Genomic DNA, 19,713 nt, shown 5'->3' on the forward strand with positions numbered 1-19,713 from the left:
ACAAGAGGGAGTTGCAGATATGGTTGTTCTGTGGCCTTACAGATTTAATTAAAGAAAAGATAACAGTGACACAGTGGTTAGCACTGCTGCCTCACAGTGCCAGGGTCCCAGGTTCAATTCCCGCGACTGTCTGTGTGGAATTTGCACATTCTCTCTGCGCAGGTGCTCTCTGGTTTCTTCCCACAATCCAAAGATGTGCAGGTCAAGTGAATTGGCCATGCTAAATTGCCCATGTAGTGTCAGGGGTAAATGTAGGCAAATGGGTGGGTTACTCTTTGCAGGGTCAGTGTGGACTTGTTGGTGCTAAAATGGCCTTTTTGCATACTGTAGGGAATCTAATCATTAATTTCCTCATATTGAAGACATAATTCCCAGACAAATACAAATAAGTAATCATGCATCCCAGGTCAGAACTTACATTTCAGTACAAGGTCTGAAAAGGATTGTGGAGAAAGTGAGGTCTGCAGATGCTGGAGATCAGAGCTGAAAATGTGTTGCTGGAGAAGCGCAGCAGGTCAGGCAGCATCCAGGGAACAGGAGAATCGACGTCTCGGGCATACTGAAGAAGGGCTTATGCCCGAAACGTCGATTCTCCTGTTCCCTGGATGCTGCCTGACCTGCTGCGCTTCTCCAGCAACACATTTTCAGCTCTGAAAAGGATTGTGGTAAGTGTGGAGGACAAGGGGTCAAAAATACTCTTCTCAAAAATACTCTTCCCACTATGATGAAAATGACTAAATTTTTGTCAATTAACAAACATGTAATACTAGAGACTTAGAGATATTCAGTAAAATAGATCTGAAAAATTTAGGTCAATTGAAAGTTAGGTTTGGAGTCCATTCTGAATAACAAAAAAGGTAAAAACTCCCATCTGCATTAAGTAGATAGTTTTTTTTTTATAAAAAAAACTGAGCAAATTCACTACTTCATCCAAAAACTAATGTGTAAATATGTAGTAGCACTACTAGCTTATAAACATTCGCTAAAAATGACGTTTCTGTCCTACTTTCTATTTTTACAGGTAATGAATGGAAATTTCAATTTAGCCTGCCCAGTGACTAGATAGCTCTCTTTTCAAATATAGTATTTAAAATAAACTTGTATTTATATAGCACCTTTGATGTTGTCACATTTTGCAAAGGTCATATCTGAAGTATTTTTGAAAGGTAACCCTGTCAAACATAATAGACAAGTTTACACACATTAAAGTCTCAGTGACCAGACATCTGCTACCATAATTCCAGTCGAGGGTCAAGTATGGGCTAGTACCAAACTCTCCTTTATGATTTGAAAACGATTACAGGATCTTTTGCACCTACCGAAGGAGGAATACAAGGTCCCAATTTTACACCTCATCAGAAAATCACCCCCTAGAGCAATGCAGCACTTTCTCAATACTGCATTAGTATCAACCTGGATTTTATGCTGAATTCAATGGAGTGGGATCTGAATTTATAATCTTCCAACTTAATCAGCAATACGCCATGCATAGCTACAAAGTAAACATACAGAATCGCAAAGACAGAATACTTTTCTTTTTACTGGGACACCAGGGCTCTTGAGGTTCCAACATGATGAATCTTTTATTGCCTACAGCTGAAGCCAAACAAGTTCAAACTCTTGGGTGTACTACAGTAATTAACATGAAGTACTGGAAAGATACAATTCAGGCTTTGCTCATAAGCAACATGATCAGAGAATACTTATGGCAAAGTAATTAATAAGTTAGAAGACATCTGGGAGTAGCTTTTAAAGCTCAAATATAATAAAGATAAAAGGATGAAGCAAAACAAGAAAGAGTGCATATAAAAAGTCACCTGATCTCTTAAGATATTGTTTTAACTTTGAAAAACACATCCAGTTTTTGTAATGCCATGTCACAATGAATTGGTCGCTATACCTGTGTCATTCAGGCAACTACAGTATGTGATGCAACACAAACAAATCGCACAAGCTCCAGTCCATTTAAAGTGTCATTAAGGGGAGTGTCCAGCCTTCATAAAATCTTAATATTTAGAAATACATGTTGTAAGTAATGTGTAGCAGATAGCCCCAAAAACATGCAAACACAGAAACAATATCAATTCAGAAGTTCAATATGGTGGTAAAATGTACAAGATGTCAAGTATGAGGAGTCACAAGAAGATGAGCATCTGTGATTGTACAATGAAGTTAAAATATGAGGCCCACATCTCAATCAGTGCAGCCAACCACATTAAAACATTGTATCACCATTTTGAGTATCATCATAAACCAGGACAAGAGTCAATTTTGATAATATTCTTAACATGTGACTCAGATGATTGAGGTCACAGAGTCAACTCAGTGATGCAAATCCCTTCCAGTAAAGTATATTGAAGATACTAGCTCAGTATTGTCTGTGGGGCACGCAAACCCAACACAGAAGCATGTACAATCTATCAATGGTTTCAAGGGCGGGGAGAAGTATTAACGGATTGTAATTCATTAATTGTAGTAACATCTTCAACTAATCCTCATGAAGCAAGTCCAAGTAGGAATCCACCAACAAAACCTCCAGTAAGGACAATGTTCTTCTTCACAAACACAGTCACCTGCATGGGGAAGAAGGAAAGGATAGAATAATTAACATTTTCCATTTCACAGCAGTTGTGAAGGAACAAAGGATAATCTACCTAATGGAATTGTTTGTCATGTTTAAATTGTTACTAAACCAGAATTCACTATCAGCTTTATGGTTTGTATTAGCTTTTAGACATTCTGTCTAACGGTAAAAAAAGCTACATTCCAGTTTTTTGAACGTTCAGTTTTCTTTTGTCAGCAATCATGTCTAAATTAAGAAATAAATCCCTCAAATTTCGTGGAACAGAAAAACCATGCTAAGATAATATTTTTTCACTACTGTGACTTTTATTTGGCGAATAAAACTGTACTGTAATAACACAAGTTCACCATTTTCCTACCTCATCAATTGCACCATGCACCTCTGGAGCAACCTTATTCTTGCCAATTTTCAACTGTTTCTTTGCCTTATTTACATCCCTTTCCACTCGCTTCCAGTCAATAGTGATGTATCCCGTATGATTGGCAATCTGAAAGAAAAATTAGAACATCACTTCATCCACCTTTGAGAGTCACTACAATCATTACTTTTCACAGGATTCTGTATTAAGATTTTCAGTATCTTTTCCTAATGAATATGCACTGTTTGGTTGTAAATCATGTGAAATGCGACTGTATGCTTGTTTCTTTACCATAATTATTGTCAAAATAGTGTTTCTTTTCCTTCCAATAATGAATGGAAACAAGCTGTTTTTAGGAAATTGAATATCACTATTCCCACAGTAGTAGCAAAAATACAGCTGTTTTCATTTGCATTCTAGAAATTGGATTAACTTTTCTGTTCTTTCTTTTCCCTCAGGAAGAAACAGCACAGACAGTGTGCACAGTATACATATTTATGAATACAGACATGCAAAAATCACAGAACAATGCCAATTTAATGCAACCTGGACCAGATCAACACTAATTCAGCAGCCACAAATGAACTTCGGAAGATGATGGTGAAGGTGCCTTGAAGGAGACAGTTCAAGTATTTGGTTCAGTGATGAAGGAACATTTGTGATACATTTTGTCTCTTTTGGGGAAAAAAAAAACTTGTAGGTGGTGGTGTTCCCATACTCTTCCTGTCAAAGTGGTAGAAGTTATGGGGCTGCAAGGTGCAATTCAAGAAACCTTGGCAAGTTACTGCAGTGCATCTTGTTGATAATAGATACTGCAGCCACTGTGCAACAGTGAGGAGAGAGTAAATGAATAGGATGTCAGTCAGGAGAGCTGCTTTGTCCTTGATGGTGTCAAGCTTCCAGAGTATGGTTAGAGCTGTACTAAGCTGAGAATGTTCCATATACATGGTGGAATAATGGAGAGTCAGGAGGTGATCTAACTGACTTTTGTACCCCAGTTTCTCTTCAATGGTACAACTATCCTGCAAATCCCCCTTCACAGGAGGCTCCCAAGCACTGAGGATGTCACCTAGACAGGGGACGAAACGTCTGCAACACAAATTCCCAGCTCGAAGACAGAACCACAACAACGAGCACGCAAGCTACAAATCTTCTCCCAAACTTTGAAATCCCCCTTCTCCAATTTGAGATTCAGTGACGGTAATATCACTTAATACTGTTGGCGATGGTCACTGCTTGATAATTGTGTGGTAGAAATGATATTTGTCAATAATCAATCCAAGCCTGACAGAATATAGATATGAATTATTTCAAAATTGGAAAGGTTGAAAATAGAACTAAACACTGTACAATCATCAGTGAACATTTCCTCTTGTAACGGAGGGGAGGTCATTGATGAAGCAGCTGAGGATTGGCTGGGCCTATGGTCTGATAAACTTCTGCAGCAAGGTCCTAGGGCTGCAATAATTGGGGTCCAACAACCTTCCTTTGTGCTTGGGCATGACACCATCTAGGTAGTGGGAATATTCCCCAATTCCCAGCAATTTACCAGAATTGTGTAATACCACATTCAAGTCAAATGCTATTTGATGTCAAAGGCAGTCAGGGAGTCAGATGTTTTTGGTCCACATCTCCCTTAATCATTTGTGCTTTAATGAGAATAATCCCGGTTTTTCCAAACCTGTCAACAGCTTTGGTCCACATTTCGACCAAAGCTGTTGACAGGTTTGGAAAAACCGGGATTATTCTCATTAAAGCACAAATGATTAAGGGAGATCTTTAAGAGGGATTTTCAAAATTATGAAGTGTTTTAATAAATAGGGAACATCTATTCAAAGGCAGAATAGTCAGCAACCAGAAGACAAAGATTCAGGGTAAATGTAAAAAGAACCAAATGCAAGGTTAATACTTTTTTTGAAACAGTGAGTTGTCCTGATCACTCCCTGAAGGGGGCTTAACAAAGGAAATTAGGTAAATATTTTGAAGGGGAAAATTTGAAGAACAGCAAAATAGGACACATGGAATTAAAACCCATTGGTTAATTCTTTTGAACAGTTAATATAGGGTCTGTGGTCTTCTGTGTGTATGAGACTGTTTTTTAGTTTGTTGGCCTGTTCATTTTCAGGTCCCTTATACCATTTTTCTTCCTTCCTTCCTCACAAATACTATAGTATGAAAAAAAAAGGTGCTTCATGTGGTTTTTTGAAAAAAAAAGTACTGGGATAGCTGCTGGCAATGAAGAGCAATGAAATCAAAAAAGATCAAACACTAGAAATGAAACAAAATATAGACACATGGAATAGTAATTATAAATTAAAGGAGTTAGGAAAGGATTGTTGGGTGATAGTTTTAAACTCACCAATATTTATAAATGTCCTGTTGTATAGAGATTCAATACAACCCCCTTTATATACTCTGACAGTAGGGACATAAATGAAATGCAAAAATGCTTGAAACTAATGGAATCAATAACTTGGATCATACTTTAGTAATTAATCAGCCGAACTTAGTTATTCTACTCAGGCTGCGCACTAGATTTAGCACTTTTCAAAGACAGCAATGAAACAAATGGCACACTTATCATCATCCACCATCAGCCAGGGATAAGCAAATGTATGTGTGATGCCGTAATTGGTGTATTACATTTACAGAATATCAACTCAAATTCATATTAGACACACCCCAAAAAATTACTGTTTTTGTTTGCAGGATTAAACCCCAAAATATGCATGGGTTTGGTGCAGAGATCATGATAGGTTATCATTGGTTTAAGCTGAAAATGTGTTGCTGGAAAAGCGCAGCAGGTCAGGCAGCATTCATCCTCCATCGCCAGACCATCGCAACACGACGGTTGGAGGAAGAACGCCTCATCTTCCGCCTAGGAACCCTCCAACCACGAGGGATGAACTCAGATTTCTCCAGTTTCCTCATTTCCCCTCCCCCCACCTTGTCTCAGTCAAATCCCTCGAACTCAGCACCACTTTCCTAACCTGCAATCTTCTTCCTGACCTCTCCGCCCCCACCCCACTCCGGCCTATCACCCTCACCTTGACCTCCTTCCACCTATCACATTTCCAACGCCCCTCCCCCAAGTCCCTCCTCCCTACCTTTTATCTTAGCCTGCTGGACACACTTTCCTCATTCCTGAAGAAGGGCTCATGCCCGAAACGTCGATTCTCCTGCTCGTTGGATGCTGCCTGACCTGCTGCGCTTTTCCAGCAACACATTTTCAGCTCTGATCTCCAGCATCTGCAGTCCTCACTTTCTCCTCTTTTATCATTGATTTAAGGAGAAAGTGAGGTCTGCAGATGCTGGAGGAGATCAGAGATGGAAATGTGTTGCTGGAAAAGCGCAGCAGGTCAGGCAGCATTTGGGAACAGGAGAATCGACGTTTCGGGCATTAGCCTTCCTGAAGAAGGGCTAATGCCCGAAACGTCGATTCTCCTGTTCCCTAGATGCTGCCTGACCTGCTGCGCTTTTCCAGCAACACATTTCTATCATTGGTTTAAGTATTGTCTCAGCCTTTCAGTCCCTGCCTACAGTTAAAAGCTCTTCCCTCACTCTACCATTCTGAAAAAGACTTTTAATTTCCCAAATCAATTGACTCTCACCTGGAGCAGGAAGAAACCTCCACCAACTGCTGTTGCAGCTAATTTTCCAACTTTCTGAAACAAGAACCCTGCACACCTACAAAGAAAATGGCAGAAATTTAACGTTTAAAATTATGAGCAGATCGAGAAAACAGATTCATTCATCTCTCTTCAAAAGATTTGCCTTCTTGAAATTCAGTTGGCAATGGGACATGTATTCACGCACAAGTTATTTTGTAAAAACTTGAATATTTATAAGTTACAGAATGAACAACTAAGAAGTTCATCGATGAAATACAGGTCCGTGTATTGCGGAATACAGAATTAAAAGCAAACGTGGGAAATTGGTTGAACGGCAGGTGACAGAAAGTAGAGATAATGGGCTGGTGCTCAAATTGGCAGGAAGTGACCAGTGGTGTCCCACAAAGATCTGTGTCAGGGCCTCAATTATTTACATTATTTATTAACCACTTGGATAATGGCACAGAAAGTCATATATCCAAGTTTGCTGATGACACAAAAGTTAGGCAGAATTGTAAACAGTGTAGATGATAGCATAAAATTACAAGGGATATTGGTAAACTGTGTGAATATGCAAAACTGTTGCTCATGGAGTTCAATATAAGTATGAGGTTACCCATTTTTGACCAAAAAAAGATGTTTCTAGATGGTGAGAAGTTATCTGTGGAGAGAGAAACAAAATTAATGTTTCAGGTCTGACGTCCAAAGAGACTTTGATTCAGGTTCATACATCTTTAAAATGTCAAATGCAGAAAATAATCAAGAAAACCCTAATAGAATGCTGGTCTTTATATCTAGAGGACTGGAGTACAACAATGCAAAAGTTATGCTGCAGTTATAAAAAACTTTGGTTACATCTCACTTGGAGTGCTGAGAGCAGCTCTGGGCACCACACTTTAGAAAAGATACACTGGTCTTTAAGGGAGTACAACATAGGTTTATAATAATACTCGATTTCAGAGGTTCGGTTATGAGAAGAAATCATACAAAGTAGGCATATTTTCTGTAGAATTTAGAAAATTGAGGCATGAACTGACAGAAGGAAAAAGCAGGGTAGATAATGATAAACTATTTCCATTGGTTGGGGATTCTAGAACTAGGGGACATAGTCTGAGAATTATGACCAGACCATTCAGGAAAGATGTTAGGAAGTACTTCTACATGCAGCAGATATTTGGAATACTCTTCCACTGACAACAGTAGATGCAGGATCAGTTGTTAAAGTTTCAATCTGATATAGATAAATTTCAGTTAAGCAAAAGGTACTAAGGATATGGAATTAGAGAATGATCTCACTGAATGGTGAAACAGGCTGAAGGGGCTGAATAGCCTAATCCTGCTCCTATGAATGCAGCTTATACTAACAGTATGAAAGAAACAAACAAACAAACACAGAAAATGCTGGGGAAATTCATCAAGTTGAGTCAGATATGTATCTTCAGGATAGTCACATCAGACCTGAAACATTAATTTTGTTTATCGCTGCAAGATGTTACCAGACCTGAGTTTCCCCAACATGCAAGTATTTTGCTTTTATATATTTTCAGAGAGTTACTTAACAGTTATAAGGACCAAGAGAGAAATGAATCAAGTAGAAACAACCTAGGCCTTAACGACCACATGAATCCACATCTACTATCCAAAGGTTTATAATAATTCAAAGGCTTATTCAGAGATCTTAAGGATGGCTGGTACAGAAGATCATTCAGGTTAGAACTCTCACATTATTGGGAACTTGAGGAATCTTCACGCTTACACTAAACAAGTAACTGAAATCCCTCCTCTTTATCTGAAGATATTTTCTATTCAATCTGTACAGTCGAGTTATGACACACCTCTAGAGTAAGTGAGCCTTGAACTGGAGTCTCTGGGCTCAAAATATTGTTCTAAATACTTAGGCTAATTAAATCAAGCAATTTAAAAGCAGTCAGGGACTCTCTGGGAATGTGTGGTCTCAGTTTTACCAAAATATCTCTTTCCTTTTTATTCATGTAGCCAATAGTGATTTGAAATACTTTGATCTTGGTTTCAACTGGTGTAGTTCACTATGAATGTTAAATTCTGGAGTAGTTTCCTGAACCTTGTGTGGACTTAAAAAATACACTACTACATTACACTAGGAATCCATTCATTGGGATATTGTAGTGGAAAACATTTTCCAATTCAGTTCAACAGATTGGGACAGTGCATGCAAATTCAATGTTTCTTAAAAATCAAGTAACCTTGGCAACAATGATACATTTATAATTAGCTAATATGAATCAAACAACAGAGGACAGTTTTCTAAACATGATCTCCAATGTCACAAATTCTGTCCATTTTTGTCAAAAGAAAGAAAAGCTCTGCTGAAGGTGAATCAAAAGTTAAAGCTCACCACCCACTGGCTCCTCCAATCATCAGCTGTGTTGCTACTGTGTATTTCTCAGCAATTGGTCCAGAATTTCTTCCAAAGAATCGGTTCCACCATCTTTGTCGTTTGGCATATTCAGCTAAATCCAAAACCTCAAACTGGCTATTATCATTGGTTTTCTCTGGGAAGAAACAACAAGATCTCAATCATTTTGATAAAGATTCAAAATACTTCCAGGAAACTCTTTTCTTGGCTTGTAAACTTACAAAATGCCTGTAAGAACATTAGACCTAATGAATCTGACATCTTAGAACAGAACAAACAACACAGGACCTGTACGTACTCTTGCTTTCTTCTCATCTAATAATAGCTTTCAATTTCACTCCATCACAAAACATTTCACAAAGACATTTACATTCAAATCTAAAGGCACATTTGCTCCTGTATCCAAAAAGCATTTGGAACCTTTGAAAGTGAAACATCCAAATGCATAAATTTGAGAAGATACAATATTGAACTTTTTTTTTTTAAAAATTGCAGCAATGCTAAAATAATTTATAATCGACGAACTTAATAATTGATTGGAGAAATATTTTCATAGCAGAATATGGATGAGTCATGGTTCAGTGCTCACAGACACCAGACAGAACCCAACTGTGGCATTTATGGGGACAGTAAACTAGACTCCTTTTAAAAAACCTATAAGGTATGATAACCGGCAAACAATAAAACTCAAATCTTAGTGAGTACTCCAGCTCCAAACAATTTCTCCATTCTGGACTATAAATATTTTAAAACTGTATCATACACCACAATGATCAGAAGAGAGACACTGGTTAAAAGCAAATTACTGCGGATGCTGGAATCTGAAACCAAAAGAGAAAATGCTGGAAAATCTCAGCAGGTCTGGCAGCATCTGTAAGGAGAGAAAAGAGCTGACGTTTCGAGTCAAAGTTTTGACAAAGTGTCAGTTGGACTCTAAACGTCAGATTTTTTTTCTCTCCTTAAAAATGCTGCCAGACCTGCTGAGATTTTCCAGCATTTTCTCTTTTGGAGAGACACTGGTAATTGAATCCAAGGCGGCACAGTAATTGGATGTAAGCAGAGATAATGTGAACCAGCCTAGCAGGTACACTTCAAAAGAATTTATTTTCAGATTCTATTTTTAACTCTGATCTTTTCAAAGTTGTCATAACAAAACACAAAATTATATCAATGCAGAAACAAGAGCCACAAAGGACAGTCCCTCGGTAGACGTTTTAGAGTACAGTTCAGAAATGCTGAATGGTTTCCAGCTGGGATATATATTACCTATTTTACATTATTCTTGCAGTTTGAGCACACCGACACCGCTGGGATGTCTTGACATGTTATTATTTTATTCTGCCACTGAACAGTAGGAAAACAAAAATGAACCAAAGTTGCAAACACAAGAGAAGCAGAATATTGTTATTCAGCAAAATGACTAAATAAGCAGAACAAAATAATGAGACAATTATATTTATTGATAATTTGCTAAGATTTACATTTTACAGAAGTGGATATTACTCAAACTGAGTGTGTCTAAGGTTCACAGACTCAATAGTCTGCATGCAGTCCTTTCCAATTTTAAAGTTCACAAACAAAATTGCTCTTAAGCCATTTCAGCCTCATGAAGGAGATATCATAAACTTGTCTCCAAGAGCTGATGATTCTGCTGGTTAATTTCAAACCCCCACATCAGCTGTCACTTTTCAGCATGCTCAAACCATGAATGGAATGCTTGCAAGATTTCAATCCAGCAGCTGTAAAGTGACAGACATTGGCAACTGCCTTTTGTGTATATACGCAAGAGGTAGTTCTGTATGCCATCAAACATTGGAGATGGGTGAAGGGCGATATGTAGTTGTAATATGCAGTATCTCCCCAAGTGCCCATTTTTAAAGCTGAACAGGAAAACAAGCGTTTTTAATCAAGACAGCATGGTGATGCAAACCAGATCGAATCCTTTTTACACTTTATAGTACAGCTTATGCAAAATTCATCAAGGTCAGTAACCCTGGAAGCCTTTTCCCCTTAGACCAAACAATAACAGAACTGTGGTCAGCCAAAATGGATGCTGAGCCAAATTTCAGACAAATTATGAAGGTGATCAAAACTTTGATGAAAAAAAAGTCAAGCATTTAGGGAGAAATTGCGTACTGCACAGACTGCATAACTGGTACCACAGGTCGACAAGAGCTCAGAATTGGAGGAACACAGTTCAGGGAGGATGTGGAGTGATAAGAGTGTTGTACAACTGACAGAGACTACAGTGAAAGGGCAGAGGGGTGAGGCTATGTCAGGATTTAAATAAAAAGGAAGAGAATTTTAAATAAGAGGCATTGGAGAAATAGGAGCCAATGTCAAAAAACAAAATCAGCAAAGGTGTGACCTGGTATGTGGTATGATATTGGCAACAGAGTTTTGGAATATACTGGAGTTTACAGAGTAGAAAGGATAACAGAGTAGCAGCACTGTCAAGTTTGATAGTATTAGAAGCTCACCTCATTGTCTTCGAGATTCACTCTCTTTCAACTCACGATCATGGTCAAGGAGGATGACAGAATCATTGGTAAAGATATGGAGTTTTACTAAAGGATTAGAATGTAGATATAGCTAAAACACCCATATATAATCTATATTGTTATGAAAGCTTGTTCCAATTAGTGCACTGTTTGACTTGAAAAGTCAGGGCTTCGCAACTGTTCTGAGTAAACCAATGAAGAACCAATCAACCTCCTGTAAAGTTAATTAAGGATAAAGATAAAGTCACCTTAGTCTTAGCAGACCATCGCGCCACTATAATTAACTTGAAGGTCACCATGCCTCAGACGAGGAAGAGAGGTTGAGAAGCACAGTCCTTTATGGTAACCCCAGCCACTGCATGAAGTGAACCCACTCTGTTGGCATCACACTGCATCATAAACCAGCTGTTCTGCCAAGTCAGCTAATGAGCACCCAATCAAGAATATTGGCAGAACGCAAGGGAGTAAAGATCCTTGACACAAGAAAATGAAAAGCAAGCTGGATATACACAACAGATAATACACTTCTGGGAAGAATCAAAAGTCACGCAGTCAATGCATTGGGTCTAAAAATGGCTACACTCTGCTTGTATTATCTCTAACTGCAATTAATCGGTTATTACAGAGCAGGGCTATGTATTGTCATAAACTGGCTGAATATAACCAACATTATGCCTGTAGGAGTGGTTAAGCGGCATAGAGACTGCACAGGTTGCACATAGTAAAATTACAATGTAGGCTTTTCCAACCATTAGTTTTTCTTAATTCAATAGCGATACATTTTCTGATCAAAGAACAATTCTTCTATGAACTGAATGGTAAACATCATTTAAGGGATCAAAACAGAAGGAGGCAGATCAGGAGAGGGAAAGATGGAAGCAAAGAGACCGACAATCTCAGGACATTCCAAAGTACTTCATAATGCAGTTACTGTTGTAATATAAGAAATGCAGAAACATATATAGCAAGCAATCTTCCATAATAACACAATGAGGAAATGACCTGTTAAGCTATTTTCATGAAATTGGTTGATTGGCCAGAACAGTGGGATGACTGTCCCGCACTTATTCAAAATAATGCTTTGGGACCTTGGACATCCACCTGAGAGCACTGACTAGGCCTGGCTTTAAATGTGTCATCCAAACGATAGACTTAACGATTAAACACTGTTGTCCAATGGAGTTCAGGTGCCATTATTGTATACCAAGATCTCTGATTAATAACTTACACCATCAACACTAGTAGAACATATAATGATAACCATCTCATATTTAAATATTAACAATATAGATACTATATCAGGTGGTAGTGTTGTAGTATCACAGAGCCCTAAATTAATGTTCTGGGCATTAGGGTTCAATACCCACCATGATAGGTGGTGAAATTAGAATTCAATTAAAAAATCCAAACTTAAAACACAGCCTAACAAACAGCATGCAACCACTGTTGATTGTCAACATAAAAACATAGCTGATTCATAGCTTGTCCACTAATGACCAATACATTTACGATGAAGTCAATAAATAATATCAGTCTTTAGGAAAGGAAATCTGTTCTCCTTACATGGGCTAGCCTACAAGGAGAGAGAGGTTTGAGGTTACTGACGAGAATCAGATATGAAGTAGAGTTGTTTGGGATCAAGAGTGTGCCACTCTAAAGGGTGACAGAAGTGGATTTAATGGCAACAAATGAGGAAAAATAAATACTGGACAATGAGAAAAGAATAAGGGAATGGGACTAATTTTGGCACAGGCGCTATAGGTCAAATGACCTCCTTTTCTGCAATATCAAAGCACTGTGGATGATAGAATGATAAGGTAATCAAACCTCAATTACCTTTACAAATTATGCTGGTTGTCATTTATCAACCCATATGTTTCTAAGGGACAATTCAGATTGTCCCAGATGATTGGCCTGAAAAACTTCTCCATCACTGATGCTAGACTCAGCTTATTCAAAAAGGGAGGGGAATAAGTTTTTGATGAAGTTTTTTGAGGATGTAACCAACAGGTTTGATAAGGGCAGAGCAGTAGATGTTGTTTATGTGGACTTTAGTAAAGCCTTTGACAAGTTTTCACATGGTAGGCTAATGAATAAAGTTAGATATCATATGATTCAGGGAGAGCTTACCAACTGGATACAAAATTGGCTTTACCACCATCCTCTGTCTCCTATCGTAAAGGGTTGTTTTTGGACTGAAGGTCTGTGACCAGCGAAGTTCCACAGGGATTGATGCTGGGTCCACTTTTGTTTGTAACTGATATAAACTATTTGGATGATGATTTAGGAGGCATGGTTACTAAGTTTGTGGATGACATCAAAATGGTAGCATAGACTATATGAAGGAGGTTATGAGTACAAAGGGATCTTGATTGAGTGGGTCAACGTGGTGAGAATTGGCAGATAGATTTTAATTTGAATAAGGTGGTGCATTTTAGTAAAACAAACAAGGGCAGAACTTATACAGTTAACAGTAGGGGCCTGAGTGGTGTACATTCCTAGGAGTTCGGGTACATAATTCTTTGAAAGTTGTGTCATAGGTGGACAGGGTAATTATGAAGCATTTAGCACACTTGCCTTCATTGCTCAAACCATTCAGTCTTGGAGTTGGAACATCATGTTGAGATTTTACAGGGCGTTGGTGAGGCCACATTTGGAGTACTGTGTACAGTTCTGGTCATGCTGCTTTGGAAGGATATTGTTAAATTGCAAACAGTTCAGAAAAGATTTACGAGGACGTTGCCAGGACTGGAGGGTTAGGCTGGTATTTTTTCACTGGAGCTTAGGATGTTGAGGAGGTGACCTTATAAAGGATTATAAAATCTTGGGGGCATATGCAAGGTGAGAGAAAGATTTAAAAGGGACCCGAGGGGCAATATTTTCAGAGGGGGGTTTGTGTGTGGAATAAACCACCACAGGAAGTAGTAGATGCAGGTAATTACAACATTTAAAAAATATTTCGACAGGCACATGAATAGGAAAGGTTTTGAGGGATACGGGCCAAATACAGGCAAGTAGGACGAGTTTAGTTTGGGAAACTTTGTTGGCATGGATGAGTTGGACCGAAGAGTCTGATAGTAAGAAGACAGACTTTATGTGACTTTGGACTCTCAACAACGTAGTTGACTTTTAACTGACCTCGGAAATGGCCTCACAAGCTATTCCATTTTATCAAACAGGTGCAAACTCTCAAAGGAATGAAAACAGATGGACGACCTGGCATCAACCTAGGCAGAAAGAATGACAACATCAACATTGCAAAGTCCTCCTAACTAAAACCTGGGTGCTTGTGCCAAAACGGTGAGAGCTGTCTCACAGGTTAGTCAAGCAACAGAAAGGCATCATCAGACTCACGGAATCATACCTTACCGACAAGTCCATGACACCATCACTATCCTTGGGCACATCCTGTCCCACTACCAAGACAGATACACCAGAGGTGACAACAGAATGGTTTTGGTCAGAAAAAGCTGCCCTAGGAGTCCTCAACATTGACTCCAGATCCCATGAAGTCTCTAGACATCAAGTTAAATAGGGGCAAGGAAATTTCATGTTGGTTACAACTTACCACTCTTCCTCATCTGATAAAGCAGTACTCTCCACATTGAACATCACTTGAAGGAAGTAAAGGTAAAAGTAAAGTCGCCAGTGTTACCAGACCACGTACTTGAATGGGGACCGTAAACATCCATCACCAAAGGTGGCTCAGTGGCACCAGCTGAGTGAATGGGACAAGTCCTAAAGAGCATAACTGCCAGATCGGTTCAGTGGCAAATTACAGGTGGAAGGTGGGACCTCGTCTTCATCAATCTGCACCTGTCCTTGACAGTATCAGGAAGAGTAACCATCATATAGTCTTGGCCTCATATTGACAATATTCTCTATGATATTGTATGGGACTACAACCCATGTAAAATGGAATAAATTTTAAACAGATCCAGTAACTCAAAACTGAGCATCCACGAGCTGTTGTGGGCCACCAACAGAACTGTATTTAACCACAATTTGTAACCTTATTGTCTGGCATATCCTCCACTTTACTCTTTTAAACTTAAAGTAAAGCTACTTCTCCACTTTTTAAACAGAAGGTAATGGTAACAAAAATGGTAAAGATAGGCCCTGATGGGACACTGTTACAAAAATGCACATAATCCCACTCTACCATTACCATAAAGCTGGATGGTCAAAGCAGAGCTCAGCAAGTTACGGCTGTCACTGTCCATCAGTGGTGAAACGAGTGAATGTTGAAGATGATCGATGGGATGCGAATAGAATCATCTACTTTGTCTTGGGCAGTGTCAAGCTTCTCAAGTGTGACCAGAGCTGCACATATCCAGGCACGCAGACAGTATTCCATCATACTCTTGACATTTGCCTTGTAGAAGGTGATCAGGCAGCAGGCAGTCAAGAGGCAAGTTACTCACGATAGAGTTCCTAGCTTCTGACTTGTTCTTGTAGCCACGGTATTTATATGACTATCTAATTCAGTTTCAGTAGTAACTCACAGGATATTAATGTGGGGTATCCAGCAATAGTAATGCCATTAGACGTCAAGCTGCTATGTTTAGATACTGTCTTTTTAGAGATGGTCATTGACTGACCCATTTCTGGTGTGAATGTTGCTTGGCACTTATCAGCCCAAAACAGCATATCATTCAAGTCATTCTGAACTGCTCCAGTATCTGAAGAGTCACAAGGGGCATTGAGCACCACATGAAATTATCAGTGAACATCCTCACTTCTGATCTTAAAATGAGGAAAGGTCATGAATGAAGCAGCTGAAGGTGTTTGAGCCAAAGCTGCTATCCTGAGAAACTTCTGCTTATATCCTTGAGCTGAGACAGGTGACCTCCAATAATCACAACCATCCTCTGATTTCTAATAATGTACACTATTACTGTACTGTGCAAGTCACTGTAACATACATAGATATTACTGAACCATCTTTATACATTAATGCACATCACTGACACTTTTGCAGCATAGAGAATTAATGTACACTGACATTACTGTATAGTCTTCATATATTAATGCACACCACTGACCAGTATATCAGATATTATAATCACAGAAATTTACAGTAGAGGAGGCTACTCAACTCATTGTGTCTGTAGCAGTTCCCAAAAGAGCTACCCAGCTTGTCCCATTCTTCAGCCCTGTTTCTATGGCTCTCTACATTCAACACTTTCAAAAGTGAAACATCCAACGGATTACACGTCCACCATTCTTGCAGGCAGCACAGTCTAAATCCGAACAACTCTGTGTAAAGAAGTTTCTCCTCATCTTATTTCTAGTTCTCTTGCTGTCAATCCTGAAATTACTATCCCTAAGTATTCTCCTGCTCCTTGGATGCTGCCTGACCTGCTGTGTTTTTCCAGAACCACACTCTCGACCCTAATCTCCAGCATCTGCAGTCCTCACTTTCACCTAAACCTAATTATTGACATACCAACTCGTGGAAACAGAATAATTTCTTCATCCTGTCAAAATTGTTAATTATTTGGAACACCTTAATAAGGTCACATCATAATTTTCTCTAAAATCCTTCATTCCTGGTATCATTCCAGTAAATTTCCTTTGCTCACCAGGGCTTTATCATCCTTCCTTAAGTAAGGTGCCCAAACTGATCACAATATTCCAAATGTGGTCTGACCAATGATTTATACAAGTGTAGCATAATTTCCTTGCTCTTATATTCTACATCTCTACTTATAAATCTAAGGATCCTGTAAGCTTTCTTAGCAATTGTTTCAACTTGCCTGGTCACCAAAAATTATGCACATGAACTCTGAGGTCCCTCTGCTCCTGTAATCCCCTCAAAATTGTACATTGAGCCTGTATTGTTTCCCCATGTTTCTTCCACCTCACATTTCTCTGCACTGTAATTCCTCTGCATTGTAATTCCTCTGCAAAGTGTCTGCTGTATAGTCTTTACTTATTATTAAAGAACCTTACTGATACTGTTGCAGTATATCATGCAAAATAGTGAAATTTTGATACAACCTTTATAAATTAACAAAGGAGATCACTGACCTGATTACAGTATATCATGCACTATAATAGAATTACTGTAGTTTTATTAATAAAGGATAATGGCATAATTATAGCAAACACTAATGTACATTATTACTAAAGGCTAGAGTAATGTTAATGTACATCATTGACATATTTATAGCAGCAGGCCCTAATTTAGACTTTATTGCATAGCTTTTTAATATTAATGTAAATCATTGATACTTGTATATCAAACACTGATGTACACTGACATTATTACAAGATATCAAACATTATAATGGATATTGACATGACTGTACAATTTTCATCTATTAATAAACGACATCACTCAGCGATTAACACTGTTGTGGGCCCTCCCGCACCATGTTAACCTTGACTTCACTCCTACCCTCCCGCCACCGCTACCTAACTCGTCTCCCCCAAACTGCCCACATAACAAACATTAATTCCCAGCACACTTACTCACCTTTCGCCTCCTCCATTCTGCTCTGCCCTCTCACCCGGAAATAATCCCTTCAAGCCAGCGGAAGTGATGTAACTGAGTGCACGTGCCTGGCGTGCTGTCAATCATTCAAGTGCCGAGTCCAGTCTGCAACTTGCGAGCAGGTTTACAGATGGCATTGTTTGTATATTCTTATTTTTGGTGTATTTTGATTAAAGAATAATATAATTTGTAAGTCTGCTTTGTTAATGAATTCTGTACTGGAAGAAATACAATTTTATTGATGCAAATTAAGATCTGATGGTAGTTCTACATCGTTCGTGATATACATTAATATAGTGGGATTTATCAGGTAATGATGTGCGAGTAAACACATAACTAAAATTTTGGCAGCACTAAAGCTGAAAGGCCATTTTCCGTGCCATATGTTCTAAGAAATTAATTTATTGTCCAGAAAAGAAGCAAGTCCACAGTAACTGTTCTAACATAAAGGATGTGTCCAATGTATCCACTCTCCCTTTCACTGTAAATTGTTAATTTTAATTGTTATTTTTTGCTATATAGCTGATCTCATTTTGGAAATAGATGGCACACAACCAATCTGATGATGTCTCTGTTTGCCAATCTAACCATATATCTTATCAAAAATGATCAGTTTCTTTGTGGTGCAGTGGTAGTGTCCCACCCCCTGAACTGAGAGGACCAGGCTCGAGTCCCCCAACTGCTGTGGAGGTGTGCAATAACGTCTTTGAACAGGTTGATTAGAACAAAAAGGTCATCATCTGCATTTAGCAACTAACACCTAATGTGTTCAAGACCCCCTCAAGCACAAAAAAAGAATCATAATGGACCTTTCTGTAGTGTTCCAACATTATAAACATTATAATGGAGAGGAAGCATTTAATGTTAATGTTCAAAATGGCTCAGTAGAACCAATATTAACTAAATCAGCTCAGTCCTGCAGTAGGTGGTGGTGGGGCCAATAAAAGCGAAAAAAGCCAATTGACCATCTTCAGTAAATATTGAGTTGTATATTTTCAACTGGTCTTTAAGACAAAATATTCTTCATATGGAGGACAAATGCCATAAAATTATATAGCATAACCACCATGCTAAATCAGAACAGATCTAACAGCACAAAATCAGCATTAGGACCAATAGAAGCAGCAGATTTATATTTAACAATTTTTCGTACATGCTATATCCCTAATTTTTGCCATAAGCATTAAGCCAGGAAACAAACCTTTGATGAAGAAAGTCTGCTGGACAGCATACCATACATTTCAAAAAACGGAGGTGCCAGCCTGCTGAAGTTAGAACCTTACAACACAGCAGAAGCAATATGCTAAAAAGAGAACTAAGTGATTCCGTATCCAACTGTTCAGATCCAAGTCCTACAGTATTGCCACTTGCAGTCATCAATGATGGTGAACTATTAGGAAGTGTCCACAACTGCTACAACCTTTATGATCGCACAGTCCAGCATTCAATGAAAAAGACAAGGTTGAAATGTTTGCAACCATCTTCAACGAGACATTTAAAGTAAATGGCCCAGAAAAGCCATCTCCTCAGGTACCCAGCATCACAGATACTAGAATTCAGATGAGTATATCCTTTCCATGTGATATCAAGAAATGGCTACATAAAACAAAGGTTGTGAGTACTGACAACATACAGACTTGTGCTCCAGATTCAATTGTGCTTCTAGCCAAGTTGCTCTAGTATAATTGCAAGCGTGGAATATACCAAACAAAGTCAAAAACTGCCCAGGAATGTTCTGCCTACACAAAAATGTAGCATGTCTAGT

At 38.6% G+C, this 19,713-nt stretch overlaps 1 protein-coding gene across 3 annotated transcripts; it reads right to left on the minus strand.

Annotated features, from left to right (window-relative positions):
• Positions 1 to 1,520: 1,520 nt before the first annotated feature.
• On the minus strand, positions 1,521 to 18,006 carry fundc2 (fun14 domain containing 2). Of its 3 annotated transcripts, none has more exons than XM_043704578.2 (5): positions 17,931 to 18,006; positions 8,928 to 9,084; positions 6,554 to 6,629; positions 2,943 to 3,071; positions 1,521 to 2,573 (listed from the first exon to the last, which is right to left on the minus strand). In XM_043704578.2, exons 1-5 carry the CDS (start codon positions 17,944 to 17,946, stop codon positions 2,496 to 2,498), a joined length of 456 nt encoding a protein of 151 aa, XP_043560513.1. In that variant the 5' UTR covers positions 17,947 to 18,006; the 3' UTR covers positions 1,521 to 2,495. The 3 variants fall into 3 exon arrangements, with proteins under 3 accessions (XP_043560513.1, XP_087848225.1, XP_087848224.1); XM_087992099.1 differs by lacking the exon at positions 17,931 to 18,006 and adding an exon at positions 15,618 to 15,687; XM_087992098.1 differs by lacking the exon at positions 17,931 to 18,006 and adding an exon at positions 15,117 to 15,156.
• Positions 18,007 to 19,713: the final 1,707 nt, after the last annotated feature.

Source organism: Chiloscyllium plagiosum, unplaced genomic scaffold (assembly GCF_037043375.1).
Source record: "Chiloscyllium plagiosum isolate Xiang-an unplaced genomic scaffold, Cpla_swu_hap1 HiC_scaffold_11, whole genome shotgun sequence".
Taxonomy (NCBI): Eukaryota; Metazoa; Chordata; class Chondrichthyes; order Orectolobiformes; family Hemiscylliidae; genus Chiloscyllium; species Chiloscyllium plagiosum.

What these genes read in the sequence shown, in the direction of transcription:
- fundc2 (XM_087992099.1), bottom strand. Translation starts at nt 15,672, where the DNA reads ATGGACAGTGACAGCCGTAACTTGCTGAGCTCTGCTTTGACCATCCAG. An exon ending in TTTGACCATCCAGCTTTATG is followed by an intron (nt 9,085 to 15,617) that starts GTAATGGTAGAG and finishes GTTTCTTCCCAG; the next exon opens with AGAAAACCAATGATAATAGC. An exon ending in ATTGGAGGAGCCAGTGGGTG is followed by an intron (nt 6,630 to 8,927) that starts GTGAGCTTTAAC and finishes TTTTCTTTGTAG; the next exon opens with GTGTGCAGGGTTCTTGTTTC.